The sequence below is a fragment of the Varanus komodoensis genome, unplaced genomic scaffold (genome assembly GCF_004798865.1).
Source record: "Varanus komodoensis strain SLA01 unplaced genomic scaffold, ASM479886v1 scaffold18_3, whole genome shotgun sequence".
In the NCBI taxonomy this organism is placed as follows: Eukaryota; Metazoa; Chordata; class Lepidosauria; order Squamata; family Varanidae; genus Varanus; species Varanus komodoensis.
Window position 1 is genome coordinate 12,082,993 of NW_025335549.1, and position 15,524 is coordinate 12,098,516.

General features: G+C 50.9%; 1 protein-coding gene across 1 annotated transcript; it reads right to left on the reverse strand.

The window, feature by feature from the left end:
- Positions 1-509: 509 nt before the first annotated feature.
- POU3F4 (POU class 3 homeobox 4) lies at positions 510-1,622 on the reverse strand. The gene has a single exon (XM_044427415.1). It carries the CDS (start codon positions 1,620-1,622, stop codon positions 510-512), a length of 1,113 nt encoding a protein of 370 aa, XP_044283350.1.
- Between the last annotated feature and the right edge of the window lie 13,902 nt (positions 1,623-15,524).

Below are 15,524 nucleotides of genomic sequence, written 5' to 3' on the forward strand. Positions count from 1 at the left end.
GAGAGAGAGAGAGAGAGAGAGAGAGAGAGAGAGAGAGAGAAGGAAAGAGATTCGTGTATTGTTTGTGTCTTCCTAGGGGAGATTTAAAACAAACAAACAAGCACAGAAAACCGGAGGATGGCGGAGGAAGGGGGACGCTGGAGAGAGGGGAAATAAAAAAGGTATAGATATAAATAACTATAGATATACTTTAAAAATGCAGTGCGGAACAAGGGGGAGAGAGGGCGTCCCCCCCGTCGCACCCCCAAAACTTGGCTTGGATTTGCTGTGGAGATTAGGCTGCGAGCGGGCTGCTTATTCGTTTGTGTTTTCTTAAGGTCGAAGCCGGCTGGCTTTGTTTTGCAGAGACGCTGGACGTAAATTAAAAGATGCTGGCGAGGGAAGGAGGAAGAGGAGGAGGAGGAAGAGATGGGAAGGGAAGGAGAGGAAGAGGAGGAGGAGGAGGAGGAAGAGATCCAGGGTCCACACCTCCGCGCTCCCGCTGCCCGATCCCGAGAGGGGCTCCGTAGTCAGAGGTCGTGGCAGGCGGCGTCTGTCTTCACGCTGTGCGCGTAAACCTCGTGCGGCGGCGGCGGCGCCTCTCCCGGCGGCGTCATGCGCTTCTCCTTCTGCCGGCGGTTGCAGAACCAGACCCGCACGACCTCCTTCTCCAGCTGCAGGCTGTCCGCCAAAGAGGAGATCTCCTGCGCCGCCGGCTTGGGGCACTTCAAGAAGTGCGTCTCCAGCACCCCCTTGACACTCACCTCGATGGAGGTCCGCTTCTTCCGCTTCCTGCCCTGCGCCGCGATCTTGTCGATGCTGGTGGGGCTGCCCGTGGACGAGTCGGCCTCCTCCAGCCACTTGTTCAGCAGCGGCTTCAGCTTGCACATGTTCTTGAAGCTCAGCTGCAGGGCCTCGAAGCGGCAGATGGTGGTCTGCGAGAAGACGTTGCCGTACAGCGTGCCCAGCGCCAGCCCCACGTCGGCCTGCGTGAAGCCCAGCTTGATGCGCCGCTGCTTGAACTGCTTGGCGAACTGCTCCAGCTCGTCCGACGTGGGCGTCTCCTCGTCCGAGTGGTCCGGGCAGGCGTGCGCGCCCAGCTCGCCGTGCTCGGGCGCGTCGCGCAGCACCTGGTGCAGGGCCTGCGGCGTGCCCGGCGCGGGCGGCGGCGTCAGGCCGCCGTGCTCCAGCATGCCGCTCACCGTGAAGCCCGCCTGCGAGTAGACGCCGAGCGGCGGCGGCGGCGGCGGCGGCTGCCCGCTGGACGGGAGCGGCGCGCCGTGCGCCGGGCTGGCTCCCCAGGCGCCCGGGTGGCTGGCGTGGTGCGGCGAGGGCTGGCCGACGTGGGGCGAGCGGTGGTGCAGCAGGGCGCCCAGCTGCAGGTCCTCCCGCCCGGGCTTGACGTCGGGCTGCTCCAGCGCGCCGCTGGCGATGGAGGACGACCAGGGCCCCGCATCGCTCAGGCTGGTCACCCAGTGGTGGCCCAGCGGGTGCCCGTTGCTGGGCACCCCTTGCAAGTAGTCACTTTGGAGAAGTTTCTGGGGGTTCCTGAAGGGGCTCCCTTGCTGCATGCCCGTCGGCTCCGCATGGACCAGCGCGCTCGAGTTGAGGATGCTGTAGGGATTCGACGCCGCCGTGGCCATGCTTGGCGCTCGGGATCCCCCCGACCAGTTATAATGTGGCAAAGGGAGATGCTTGCAGCCTTTGACATCTACCCAGCCAAAAGGGAGCCAAATCAGCGAACGCGCGCTGACGGGCGGCCCCGACGGCCAATCCCCACGCCTCTTCCCGCCGGGAAGTGGGCACCGCGGCCAATCAGGACTCGCCGGAGAGGTTGGCGCTGCGCCCGCTCGCCCCACGCCCTCCCTCGCCCCCCCCCAAAAAAAAGAAAGGGAAGGGGATGGGGAGGAAAAGGGTTAAAACGAGGGAGTCTGGAAGCAGGAAGTGAATCAATCTTCAGGCTTCATTGGCTGCCGAGGGCGGGCGGCCCACGGTTCAGGGGATTAACCCTTCCCGCGTTGCAGCGCCGGATCGCTTTCTGCCTCCCCCCACCCCCGCCCCGCTTCATCTTTCAGATCTTATTAGGGGAGAGGAGGCGGCGGGCGGGAGGGCATGGTTTAAATTTGTCGTGATTAGTTCCAGGTATAGCCCAACCCTAATTCCAAGCAGGGCTTGGCGAAAGGCGGGGGGGGGGGGCAGCGAAGAGAGGTTAAATACCTGCCCCCAAGACGGGCAGCTTCTCCTGGCAAAGTTTATTCCTGTCGCTTCCTCCCCGACTTAGATCGCCTCCTCTTAACATTTTGGAAGTCGGGCTGAAAGTAAGCGAGAGACTAAAAGAGGGAGAGAGATGCGCAGCCCTTCCCGGGTCAGCTGTCCTTGGCTAGGAAAAAGGTCTGTGCGCGCGCGGGCGCTGCATGCACACGCAGCCTCGCCGCCTCTCTTTCGTCCTCGGTGTATAGATGCACACGTATGCACGCACAGAGAAGGAGATTAATGACACACGCGCGCGCGCGCGCTGAGGGAAGATGAAACAGGTGTGTGTGTCCGCGCTAGAGAGAGAGGGAGAGAGATGGGAGTACTATTTAATATACGGGGTCATTTTTTTTTTTTTTTTTTTTTTTTGCATTTCACTGAGCCTGACTTGTTGGTAAATCAGTAGTTAACCCATTCCCTGATTTAAATGCAAATCCTGCCTGCCTTTGGTATAATTTGAGCGATGCAACGCTTCCTTCCACACTCGCCCTGGTCATTCTGGAGCTGGGTTTCCTCCCCGCTCACTACCCACAGTTGGGAAACGCGTGTTTCCCGCAACTTTTCCAGTCTCCGAGAGCCGCCTCTGGTTGGAAAGCACACAACTTCTGAAGGCGACAATAGAGACGCGCGTCTTGCGATCCGGGTGCCAAGAGCTCTCCTGCCTTCAGGATCCATGAGAGAGGTTTTAGTGCCTTTGTTTTTCTCCTCTTTTCCAAAATACAAACGCCCCATACAGATAGAATCTGGCAAATTGCTTGAATAAATTAGAATGATTTCTACTAACCAAAACCTTCCCCCAACTTAGAAAACAGAGATATGTTGTATGTTTTATATCTTTATCCCTTCAAACATGCCCTTGTGTAAGAAGAAATGTCAAATCATAAATTGGGAGGGTGATGAAAGAGAGAGAGATTTGCATGGAATGGGGAAAAGAGAAAGGGTTGGCTGTAGTTTCTCTATCCATTTTGTGAATAATAATAATAGTAATAGTGTCTATTATTGTACTATTTGTGCATTCGTCTTTCAAAAGGTCCACTAAGGAGCAAAAATCTGAGTATTTCGCATTTGTTGTAGAGCTCTACCTGAGACAATTAAACCCTAGTACTTTCGTGGAGGGAAGAAAAAAATCTCTGAAGTTTTTTTTAATGGCCTTTCCTTGCATAATTTCGGAGGTAACCTCGCTGCGTAATTATATTTGCACTTACAGGATGCTGCATCGCAGTTCCCTTATTGGTTTGAAATTCCATTAAATATATTGCAGGAGCTCCTAGGTTAAGCTTGATTTAAATTTGCATACATTTTCATATATTTAGCAGAAATAAAAGAAGGCTTGCAGCTACCCGAAAGTCATTAAGGCATTAAGTTCTCTAGGAAGACAGATCTGGAGAAAAATTCAAGAAAATGAAAATATCTCCCTAAACAAGGTGAGCCCCCCCCCCGCAATATATACACCTCCTCCCCCCTCCCCCCCTTCCCCACCGCCTTCTCATTTGATTTGTATTCTTTTCTTTCTAAACTTAGGATAAATAATTCTTGCTATAATTTCTCCGCAAAGTTTTGCAGACTGGTTCAGTGTATTTGTGTGAATTGGGGGAGGGGGCTGCTGGCTTTGTTTTCGAGTGCGATGCCTATTTGAGGAACTTTGGAAACTTTGATTTTGTTTCTGGCATCTTGGAATGCCTCGAAGAAGTCTGTGCAGTTCATTTCTGTGTTTACATTTGGAAGTGATATTTTGGGGAGAGTACAGTTGCCAGTAAATCGCATGTGTGCGTGCGTGAGGACGTGCCCTGAGTTTTCGCCTCTTGTTTCGGTCTTTGGTGAAATATAGCTCAATCGGTGAGAAAATGGGAGGGCGTGTGCCTCAGGTGTTGCAAAGCAAAGCTGATGTTCCCACTGAGAACAGGAGAAGGACGTGAAAACACAGACAGGGGCAGCGTACTGGGTCAAAAGATGGGGAAATGTTTAAAAAAAATTAAAGTCTGCAGGACGGGAAGAACAAAAGCCACCTGGCCTTCATATACCAATTGAAAATCGGACCTGCTGTATTTATGATCCTATGTTTAGAAAGACGCGTGCCAAACTGGAACCAAGGAAAGCCGTCCTTGCCAAATTCTTTGCACCGCAGGAAAGAGGCGATAGCGGAGCTGGGAGCTGCCACAACTGTAACCCGTGTAACAATTGTGACGCTGCCATCCTAAATACACACGGCCAGATTGCTTTCCTTCTCTTCTCTTCTCTTCTCTTCCTCCCCCGCCCCTGTTCTTGGAACAATTCCGGTCAGGAACTCCGGCGGCGGGCAGGCGCTTGAAATCAGAAAAGGCGAGTCTAACAGAACGACTCGAAGCTTATCCGCCGGTTCTCCTCGGCTCATTTGGGGATCGCCGAGGAAAAGGGGCTTTTCCTTCCCCGCCCCCCCCCCTCGTTCCGCTCAGCTCTCTAATGAATTTAGCCAGCACTCCTCTTTCCACCTAAGCCAAAGATTGCACTCTAGACCAGGCCTGGAGAAAATGCAACACAAAAATGCCACTGTGTGTGTGCGTGTGTGTGTCTGTCCACGTAGATTGATCTGCGTCTCCAGGCATGATTACTGCAACGTTCCGCCCCAGCTTAGGAGAGAAGAGACCCCTGATATTTTCCCCCACCCTCCTTTCTGCTCTTCTGGAGTGTTTTTCATCTGCATGGAGCCGAGCCCTTCCCTTGCTTTGCCTCCTAATCTGCTGGAGAGGGTTTCTTTAGCTCTTCCCTGTCAGTCTAACTTCCCGAGTGTAACAGATGCTTCTCTCAAGCGCTCCTTTCTGCTCCTTTGCTCTATTCAGCCCTGCATATTTCTCCTCATGATCCGGGTTTCCATAGAGAGGGGCATAAAAGGGGGGACCACAGCCGCAAATCCATCGCCCCACGCAGAATAAAAGGACCTCATTCAATAGACCGACCCCGTCTGAACATGAGAGAGTTTTACTTAAAGAAAGAAAGAGAGAGGGGGGAAAAAACCGAGGACACGCAGAGTAACTGTTGCAAGAATTTGAAACTTATTTTTCATAGACTTCAGGGTGACGGTCATTTTATTTGTTTGTTTGTTAGAGAAAGGGAGAGAAAATTCAACCAGTTCTGGGAGGATGAGGAGAGAAGTCTCTTTCTTCCCCTTTTTGGCATTTTAAACGTTTCTTTCTTCTTTCTTTTTAAAAGCACGTTCGCCTCTCCGGATTGTGTCCCCCCCCTTCCCCCCCCCCCCCCCACGCCGGCACGAATAACTTTACTTTCCTATGTGTTGGTACTCCCTCCCCCTCGCCTCCCCCTCCCCCTCGGTCCGTCTCTGAATAAATCCAGTAGAATAAGTGCGGAAAAGGCGAGCATTTTGAATGAAGGCGAGGAGAAGTCAGCGCGCAAGGACGCGCACCTGCTGGCTTGGTTGCCTGGTGGCTTGTTCGTGCCCGGATCCGTTTGCCGGTTTGCCTGTGCCGGGGCGCCCCAGTTAAGTCCTCGGACGACTCCCCACAAAACACGCTTGAGAAAGTTCAAGCGAGGCGGGCACGGCGCTGCAGCCGAGGCGATGGACTGAGCGGCGCCTTCCCGTCCCTCCAAACGTTGGGCGGGTTGCGGGTTGCGAGGTTGCGGCGTGGGGCCGCCGGCTCGGACTCCGCGGGACTCGCCTCAGTGCCGCAGGCCCTGGAGGGCGCTCTCCAAGCCGTGCCCAGAGCGAGTAGTGTAGGGAAGAGGAGCGAAAGCCAGGTGGGCAGGTACACGCGCTTGCAGAGAGACCCGCTTGCCGAGCCACGCAGTGGAGGTGCGTACGAGATGCGGTGGGTGGGTGTTTGGTGCCGGTGCGCACACACGTGCATCTGTTTCTCTGTGTGTGTGTGTGTGAAACCCACGTGTCGGATGCACATGCACTACTGGAAACACCTGTGTAACACAGAGGCACCCCCACACGTTCCCAGAAACGGGGGCTCGGCCGGCGCACGGGAGGGCAGCTCCCCTGCTGTGGAAAAGGGGCGCCGGCAGCGCGCTGCGACAGCATCCTCGCGTCTCTTCGCTGGCTCGCCCCGCGCTCTTCGCCGCTTCCCCAGAGAGCCGCGGCGGCCTCTGGGCCCGCGCTGCCTCCCCGGAGCGGCTCTTCGGCGCTGGGCGGGCGGACCGGCGGCTCGGCCCCGAGCGCGGGAGGCGGGCGGAGCAGCGACTCTCCAAGGGGGCCGCTTGGCTGTGCTTAATGCGGCGTGAGCGCGCCCGCGGCAGGCAGCGCCGCGGGGTCGCGACCTCCATAAAGAAAGCTTCACCTGCTTGCCCAAGTTCACTGCAGAGGCAGGCGGCTTGTGAAGCGGCTCTCGGGGGGCGACCGGGGTAAACAGGGGGGAGGGGGCGAGGGGCAAGGAAAGCCCAGCCTGGCGCGGGGAGCGGGAGAGAGGGAGCCCGACTGATTCGATTGGCGTCCAGAATTAAAGATGCTGCTGGCGAGACTTTCCTGGCAAGTTCTCTAACCCGCCGCTGCTTCAGGGAGTAAGGTTTTAGGCGTTAAAAAGGCGGGGGGGGGGGAAGGAGAGATGGGGAGGCTGGACAAGAGAGACCAAGATACGTTAGTTCCCGGGAAAAGGTGCTGGGGCGTTACTGGTTGGGAAGCATCTCTGCGCTGGGCTGCAAAGACCCGAGTCTGGAGACGGCAATAGGAAGCCTGATTCTTCTTAGTCCCCCCACCAAGATCTCCCTCCCACACCTTCGAATATGTGTGCGGTTGGATGAGCTCATTCTGTATCAGGCCCTCTGGAATGGGGAGGGTTAAAAACGATACTTCCTCCACGCCTTGGTAGAAGGCATCAGCACCAACCTCTCTTTGCCCGCCCACCCCCGTCCTGAACGCATCTGCTCCACCTCCTCCCCCCCCAAAAAAAAACAGTTTGCCAGCACCTTCTTTTTTCCTTTGGATGCAAGTGTGGCTTTTGGGTGGAATTTTAAGCATTTCTAGTCAGATGTGGGTTCTATAGAATCCCATGAAACTTACTCTCAGGTAAGTGCATTTAGAAGTGCATCCGTGATGTTTCTTGTGTGTTTAAGAGGCTTGAGCTTTATTTTCAACCAAGATTCATTCTTACATCTTTATTTCGTTGGGACTTCCTACACCTCTTTTCCAAAAAAGTGAAAAAAGTCGATCTTATAGGGTGATGCCGCCTTGCAAGATTTTAAGGTTGTGTATATGATAGAATGAGCGAAGAACACTGGCCGAGTATTAAATCAGCTCCCATTAGCTTCCTTTATGAAAAAGCTCTTTCATTCTTGGCTGGCTTATGCACTACAATCCTATGTATGCTAACTCTGAAGTAAGTCCCCCTTGAGTCCAATGGAACTTACTCCCAAGTAAGGGTGCACGAGAGGTTGCAGCCTGCATCACTTTTCGCTGTCTGAAGTAACAGCACTACGTTAACTATGAGTCCTATTTCAGCTCTTACTCCCATTTCCCCTAAATATCAGTGTTCAAATGCATCACCTCTGATAGTGAGAACTCGCTGGCCTCTTGATTCTGAGCTTTACAGTAAGTGACCAGACAGTTGGTAAATTCGCCTTTGGCAAATTCAGTGCTCAGATATGACAATAAATTCAACTCCAGTTAAAATCTAAAACAATGTATTTACTAATATGAAAACACACAAGCGGAAGGATGTTGTTGCATTCAAAAAGTCCCTAAACTCCTCTGCGCAGCCTCAGTTGAATTTCCCTTTAAGGCTGCAATCCTGGACACTCTTACATGAGAGTAAATTCAACTGAATTCAAGTTTGTCTGATTAGAAAAGTGTGGAACTGAAGTAGAAACATCGTTGTCAAAAAGAAAAAAAAGATGGACTCTTTCTTTCATCCATCCATCCATCCAACATCTTCCTGGGACTCCCAATAAGGTTTAAGAAGCCACGCACTTGTATATCTGTATATATTTCCGTATCGAATCATGCAAAGATTTACTCCCAATCCATAAATGTTCAGTCTGATCTTATGCATTTTACCCAGATGTAAGTCCTATTGAATACAATGGGGCTGCTGGTAAGCAAGGGTGTGCAGGCTTCCAACCTCAGAATCAGCCTCTAATTTAGCTAAGATTGTCCAAAAGGTGTTTTGAAATATCACTTGCTTAAAACGACAAAATGCTTAAAACAAACAATCAAGGAAGCCCCACTATAGATAGAAATGCAAAACATTGGTGTGCTTTATCAGCTTGAATTCCGAAATGTTTTTCTCAAAATTCCCTCACCATTTTAAAGGGCACTTTAAATGCAGGTGTTAACCCTGCCTATATACATGGCCTGGAAAAGAAGTCATGTACGTTCAGGGAAATTTCCTTCCATTTCAAGGACTTATATGGCCAAAATTGAGAGATGCTGTACTTGGATTTAACTGGTCCACGGGGATTACTACTCGCAGGGAAATGTGCAGCCTTGGGATTGCAACCCAAAGCCCAGTTAACCATCTCCTCTTAAGGGAAATGGTTGGGATTCCCCACCGCCTTGTTGCGTGCAAAACATAAATAAATCTACCACTGAGATGGGGAAGAGAATGGTGAGCAGGAGCCGGAAAGGAGAGACGGGGTGGGGGCGGGGAGAGGGACTTCTCCAAGCGCAGACCGAGACAATGGCGCTTCCGTGCGAGAGAGGCGGCAGATCTGAGACAAAAGCTGGACGGAGGGAACAAAAATCGTAAACACGTAAACAGGACCCCACAATGTTTCAGGGTGTCCCTTCGTTGTTGGAGGGTGGCAGCTCTCCGAATTAATAGTCCACGCCGAATGGGCAGGGCTTGTGGGTTACCCTTTCTTGCTTCTCCTGAGGATGGAATGGCTCACCCCCTTCAGAGGGGATCGGTCTGTACACTTTCCATCCCACCACCATGAGGACTAGCACCATGGACAGAGAATCAGTTCCGCCATGTGCGTGAAAAAGGCTGTCTGGCATTAAGTCAGGTGGTTAAGGGTGCAAATCTAGGCGTGTTTAGACAGAAACAAATCTGAAAATTGGCTGGCTGACTGGGACACACTGGGAGTTGTAGGGCTTTTCCCTGCCAAACCTGCACAGGGCTGGCACCTTGAAAATGGATTTAAAGGCCTATCAGTGTGGATTGGGCCTGGCAGTGGCTTTCAGGCTCTGCGGCTCCCAGATTCTTACGTGCTGAGGGGGCATCACAAAGCAGGTATGACGTAGGGGCTCCCTTGCTCTACTCACAGGCGTCCATGGTGGGACCTCTGTTCTGATCTAGCAGGCTTCCATCTGCATGGCCATGCTTTAATTGCATGTATATCCTGCCTCCTTTCCTCCTGGGAGGACCGCAGGCAGCTTGCATGGTGGGCCTCTTCTCCCCACAACAACCCGGTTGCCATCCAGCAAGTGTCATGGCCAAACAGGAACTAGAACCCAGAACTTTTTGAGTCCCGGTCCACCTTTCCAGTGCTCCACTACACGTGTTCTCCTGGGAGCTTGCATAGACTCCATGCTGAGATTTGCCCACAGTCCAAAGGAAAATTGCAGAGGAGTCAAGGCAGCAGCTCAAGCCTACGCGTCTTTCCTCATAGGTAAATCCCCTTGAGTTGTGAGACTTACGCCCAGGAGAAGCTGTAACAGCCTCCAGCCAAGACATTAGTTGAAAGCGAAAAGCCTGTGAAGTTGCTGCTTTCTGTTAAAAATAAAAGCACACTCCGAGCGCCATCCTAAGCTTGTGTGTCGTCCTAAATTCACTGGGATTTATTTTCTAGGATGGCCACAGTTCCATATCCCATTTCTCTACCTGGGAGGAAGCCCATTGCTTCTGTGCAAACAGGGTGGGGGGCAGGCCCTGCTCTGCAAGCATAGTCAGGGTTCCCCTGGCCCCCGTTTGGCTCAAGAACAGGACGATAATCCACCCCCATCAGTAAGAACATCTCTCAGGAAGGGAGATCTGCTTGGGAAGAGGACCCACTGAATTCCGTAGACTTGCCCTCAAGGCATATGCGATGGTGAATTTAGGATCACTACCTTTTAGTGGGTGATTTGTCACCTATCCCTTAAAATTCAAACGAAACCCTATCAGCGAATTATGGCTTGAAGTCTGCACTCTGCAGTAATCCTGCGCAGGTTCTGCTGAATTCGGTGGGTCGCCCTTCCAGGTAAATGCCTGTGCCATGTAGCTTCAAGAAATACACAGCCGTTGTCACCGAGAAGTGAAGCTGAAGCGCTTTGATCTTTTTGGGATGATTGGCATCTGGATCTAATTACTGGAAGTAAGCATGCTAACCTACATTAATGCATTTTTATCCCACTTTGCTTTCACCCGCTCCCCTCCTGTTCAGGATATTTTGACAAACTTACCTCCGAGGAAATATGATCTGGATTAGGCTGCGATCCCCCATCACTTACCTGAGAGTAAGCCCCATTGAACTCAACGGGATTTAGATGTTGACAAGAGTGTGTATGATGCCACTGCGAAGAGAATAGGTGGCTGGAAGTCAGTGGCTAGGAATATCCTAGGAAGTCCCACTAAATCGGTAGGATTTCCTCCTGAGAAAACAGAGAATTGGCAATTGGTACACCTGCTTTGGATGGGAACTGGATGGTAGATTTGACACCGCCATTTGGAGCAATTACCCAATTTTAGAAAAGAAAAAGGCTGATTCGTCATGTTCTGTCTCCTAAGCCCATTGTCTCTTGGATCCTACAAACACGGACTTCCCTAGTAATGTTTCTTTCAGGAGCGTGTCTTCGTGTGTGTGGAATTATCTCCTACTATCATCAAATAAAAATAGGAGAGCTGAATTTTTCTTCAGAAATCTGAGGGGTAGTGGTGGGAATCTTGTTTTCCTCTCCATGTTTTTTTAAAATATTTTTTGGGTGGGGCAGGCATGGAGAAGAGGTGAGGATTTGGTGTGTGGTTTTTTGTGCCTTCGAATTCCATAGTCTGCAGCACCATCTGATACAAATTGGAAGCCCCATTGCTGAGAAGGGGATTTTGCAAGCTTATTGGGTCTCTTCCGCGAGGAAGCTGCAGCCCTAGCTTAAAACAGAGGTGGAACCAAACCGTGGGACGTGTGAAGCTTGGCGCAGCCGCGTTTTTGAGCCGATGATTACTCCAGCTGAAACGTATTAGGTTGAGGCGAGATACCCTACCAGGCTGGGTTAAGGATTACACAGAAGCCGGCTAGATGGGTGGACCGCGTGCGCACACTCAGCCAAAACACGGACCCGCCGGGTCGTAAATCCTGAGGCTTTCAAGGCAGCTTGCTTCTGCTAAAGGTACGGTGGCTGCCAAGTCTGGGGTGTTTTGTATTATCTAAACTTGGCAGTCCAGCTCAGCTAAATCGATGGGGACTTTCACCTAAGTAAACACAGGCCTAATCGGGGTATTAGTTCCAGAACGCAAAGCTACCGCCTTGGTGTCAAAGAAATCAGAATAGGAGTGAAGCCCTGTAAATCGACTTTTCTTAGATGCACTGGCCTCAGTCACCACTCGGTTTCCTAGCCCTTGAAAAGAGAGGTCGTAATTGCACAGCTGGATCCCAGGCCAACTCTGTCCCCTGCGGAGATTGTATGCCTTGATTCTGCCCCTGGATGCTTCCTCTGTTCCTTATGCTGGGGCGCAATTCCAGTTAGGAAGAAGTTTCAGCAGGTACTCAAGCTGCCCCTTCTTGGTTTGTGGCCTGGTCATTCAGGAGCCTGCATGTGAATGGATCCGGCATGGCTTGAACCTGTGAACTGGCTTCATTAAAACAAGGCACTACCTGCAGGAGAAGATGGGGTGCTTCTCTGAAGTTCTGATTCCTTGCTTGTTTCCATGTTGACTCTGTAGCCAGAAGCCATGCTTGGTGCCCAAATGACCTGGAGCTCTCATTACAGGACAAAATAGCACACGGATCGTACATAGTATTCTGCACATGCTCCAAAATCTTTCCTGGTGTGTGCCTTTAAAAGAGCCTGCCTACTAGGAACAGTCCTACTTGGAGAAAGGAATATATGGACCAGGGAGAAGGGCCTTTGATGGGGTGGACCTCAGGCAGAAAGATTCAAGGGGAGAGCATCAGGAGGTGAGCAAACATGTGGGCAAAGAGCTGGCTAATGCAGGGAGAGCAGATGCAGCCGAGAACATTGGTGTCCTGGACCTCTGTTTCAGCCAGTAGTGTGGTCCTTGCCTTGGGGACAGTGGGCAAATGGTCTCCTAGAGTTTTGGGCCTCCGGCTGCAGTGGACAAACAAGAGGCATACCGTTGCTTGCATTTCGCCCAGTGAATGCATGGACTGAAGCCACCCTGAAAAAGCAGCACTGCCTTTGTGAGGTATGGATTTCCCCCCTCTCTCTGCCATCTTACATAGCACTGACTTTTTCACATGCGCAGATGATCCGGGGGCTAGAGTCACATATGACAAGGCCCTTTGCAAGTATCCTCGCACCTGCTTGGTTCCTGCAGTTCTCCTTCTCCTTTATGGAGATGGAAGGAAAAAAAAAAACAAACGTGTATCTGTTGTGCCTGAAAATGGGGTTGGACTCTTGACATGCCTGTGATATTTTCAGAACTTAACTGTTCTCTCAGAGGCCAGGTCCCACTCGCTTGTTTTGGGTCCCATAAGCTGGGACTGATTTTGTGAACTGGTGCTTGGTCCAACTCCTGACTCCAGTGCTGCCTTGGCCTTTTGAGCAGCTGCAGAGTGACTGCTGGCGTCCCACACTTGTCTAGGATCAAAGCTTACCAGGGTGGGGACGCTTGCCAGGCTGGCTTGAGCCCCAAATACCGCTCAGTGCTAGAAAAAAGGCTGATTGAGTCCCTTGATGCACTTTCTTCCTCCTCTCTCTCCCCCTTCCTCTTTGCCATCACCCGCTGTTTCTACAAACTGTTTAGAAAACGACTAGTCGCAGCTAAGTAATTTGCCAGCCAACCTAGTGAATTAGGATGCTTCTCTCTCCGTTTAATTTATGTTTTATAGTTGGTTTAGCCTTCTGATTTGATTGCCTTAGTAATGCAGGTTGCCTCCAGCTGCTGATGATACAGCTTTAATTCTGTTTTAAAGGTCATGTAAACATGTGCCTGTAGCAGAAGAATGCAAATGCAATTCCTCTCCTCACCCTCCTCTTTTATAATGGTGGCTTCCATTTGCTCCACAGCTTCTTGCCTTGAAAAATGAACAGGCATGCATGTGTGAGTGTGGGGTACACAACTGCAACACACACACATGCTGAATGTCTTTTTTCTGTATTCCTGCAGGAAAACGGCAGATCAGCCCTGGCAATGCCAACATCATGAAAGGTGGTTGCTAGAAATGCTATATACTCACATGGCCAGCGGTGCAGCTAAAACTGGCCCTGGGGGCAAAGTTCAGGGCCTTGCAACCTTGTGTCTGTGTGTTGGAGGGGCAACTAGATGCCTGGGGAGTAGCAGAGGATGGGGCACTGGAAACGTGTGGACCAGCAGGGCTCACAAGGCCTGCAGGCAGGGGCGCTTCTCCACTCTTTCTCATCTTGCTTTTCTTTTGATAGCGTCTTGTCAGGCGTGCGCACACTTAGTTATAGATGCCCATTTTATTGTTTTTATTTTTAAAAATCTATTCTTTTCTACAAACAAACCGAGACTTGTTCCTATGCAAATGTATTTAGCATCAGGGAAGAGAAAGTAAAGTCCATTTTAGTTTTCTAATCATGGTGCTGTGATTTAAGAGAGTTTAAAATGGAAAACAGCAGACACTAAAATGATGTTTTTCTTTTAAGCAGGGTTGGCAAATAGAGTTTTAGTCTTGGTGGTGGTTTTGAACATGGGGACCTAGTCCAGTCAGGACTAGGTCTGAGAATACTCAGGAAAGAACAAAAACACCCATGTCAGATAATATACGTGAGAGCCAGTGTGGTGTATTGGTTAAGAGCATGAAACTGGGACTCTTAACCGCAAGTTAAACCATTCCTAACAGATGCTTGTCCAACTGCTTCTTGAACGCCTCCAGTGTGGGAGAGCCCACCACCTCCCCAGGCCTTGGGCTCCATTGCTGTGCTGCTTTAACAGGTTTTTCCTGATGTCCAGCAAGAATCTGGCTTCCTGTAACTTAAGCCCCTTATTCCATGTCCTGTACACTGGGATGATGGAGAAGAGAACCTGTTCTCCTCCTTTGTGACAGCCTTTCAAGCACTTGCAGAGTGCTATCATATCTCCCCCCAGTCTTCTCTTCTCAAGGCTCAACATGCTCAGTTCTTTCCATCTCTCCTCACAGGACTTTGTTTCCAGTCCCCAGATCACCCTGTTGCTCTCCTCTGAACTCTTTCCAAGCTTGTCTTCATCCTTCTTGAAGTTTGGTGCCCAGAACTGGCCATGGCACTCCAGATGGGTCTAACTAGTGATGAGTAGAGAGGAACTAGTACTTCACATGATTCGGAAGTGATATTTCTATTAATGCAGCCTAAAATAGCATTTTTGCAGTCACTTCACATTGTTGACTCACATTCAGCTGATGATCTACAACAATTCCAAGACCTTCTCACTTGTAGTATAGCTGAGCCAAGTACCTCCTGTCTTAGAACAGTGAATTTGGTTCTTTTTTCCCAGGTGCAGAACCTGGCATTTGTCCCTACTGAATTCCATTCTGTTGCTTTCAGCCCAGTGCTCCGACCTACTGAGATCTCCTTGAATTGCCTTTCTGTCTTCCAGGGGATGAGCTATCCCACCCAGTTTCGTGTCCTCTGCAAATCTGATCAGTATTCCTTGTACCTTTTTATCCAAGTTATTAATAAAGATGCCGATGAGCACTGGGCCCAGAGCTGAGCTGTTCAGTACCCCACTGGTTACCTCCCCGCAGATTGAGGAGATGCTACAGAGAAGCTTCCTCTGAGTCCAGTCCTGCAGCCAACTATGGATCCACCTGATAATGTAATATAGCATCATGGGACTTCGAAGGTCATCTAGTCCAGCCCCTTGCTGGTCCAAGAGACCTGCTCCTACAGCATCCCTCAAATATGGCTATTCAGCCTCTGCTTAAGATTGTACTGCACAGGCTGGTCCACGACTTCTCAGGGCAGCCTATTCTACAGGTTGCGCCATCAGGTAATTAAAGCTATATAAGCCAGTTGCAGCAGTGAGCGCTCTGGTTCTTTTTTCATTTTCTTTTTCCTCTCTCTTCCCTCTTTCTCCAGCATGCTCAAAAGGGAGATCCAATTTAGAACTGGTTGGGGGTTGTTGTTGTTGGTAACCTATGGTGAGAGTTGGCGTCTTGCCAGTCTAAAGTTAAGCCTCTGGCCACTTGTCTATCATTAACCCTATTTTAGGGGGTTATAAACTCAGCCATGCAGAATTTGCCCCTGGCCAAAGGAAAAAAAAAAG

Bases quoted from the DNA above. Each gene is read 5' to 3' on its own strand.
- POU3F4 (XM_044427415.1), bottom strand. From the start codon at position 1,622: ATGGCCACGGCGGCGTCGAATCCCTACAGCATCCTCAACTCGAGCGCG.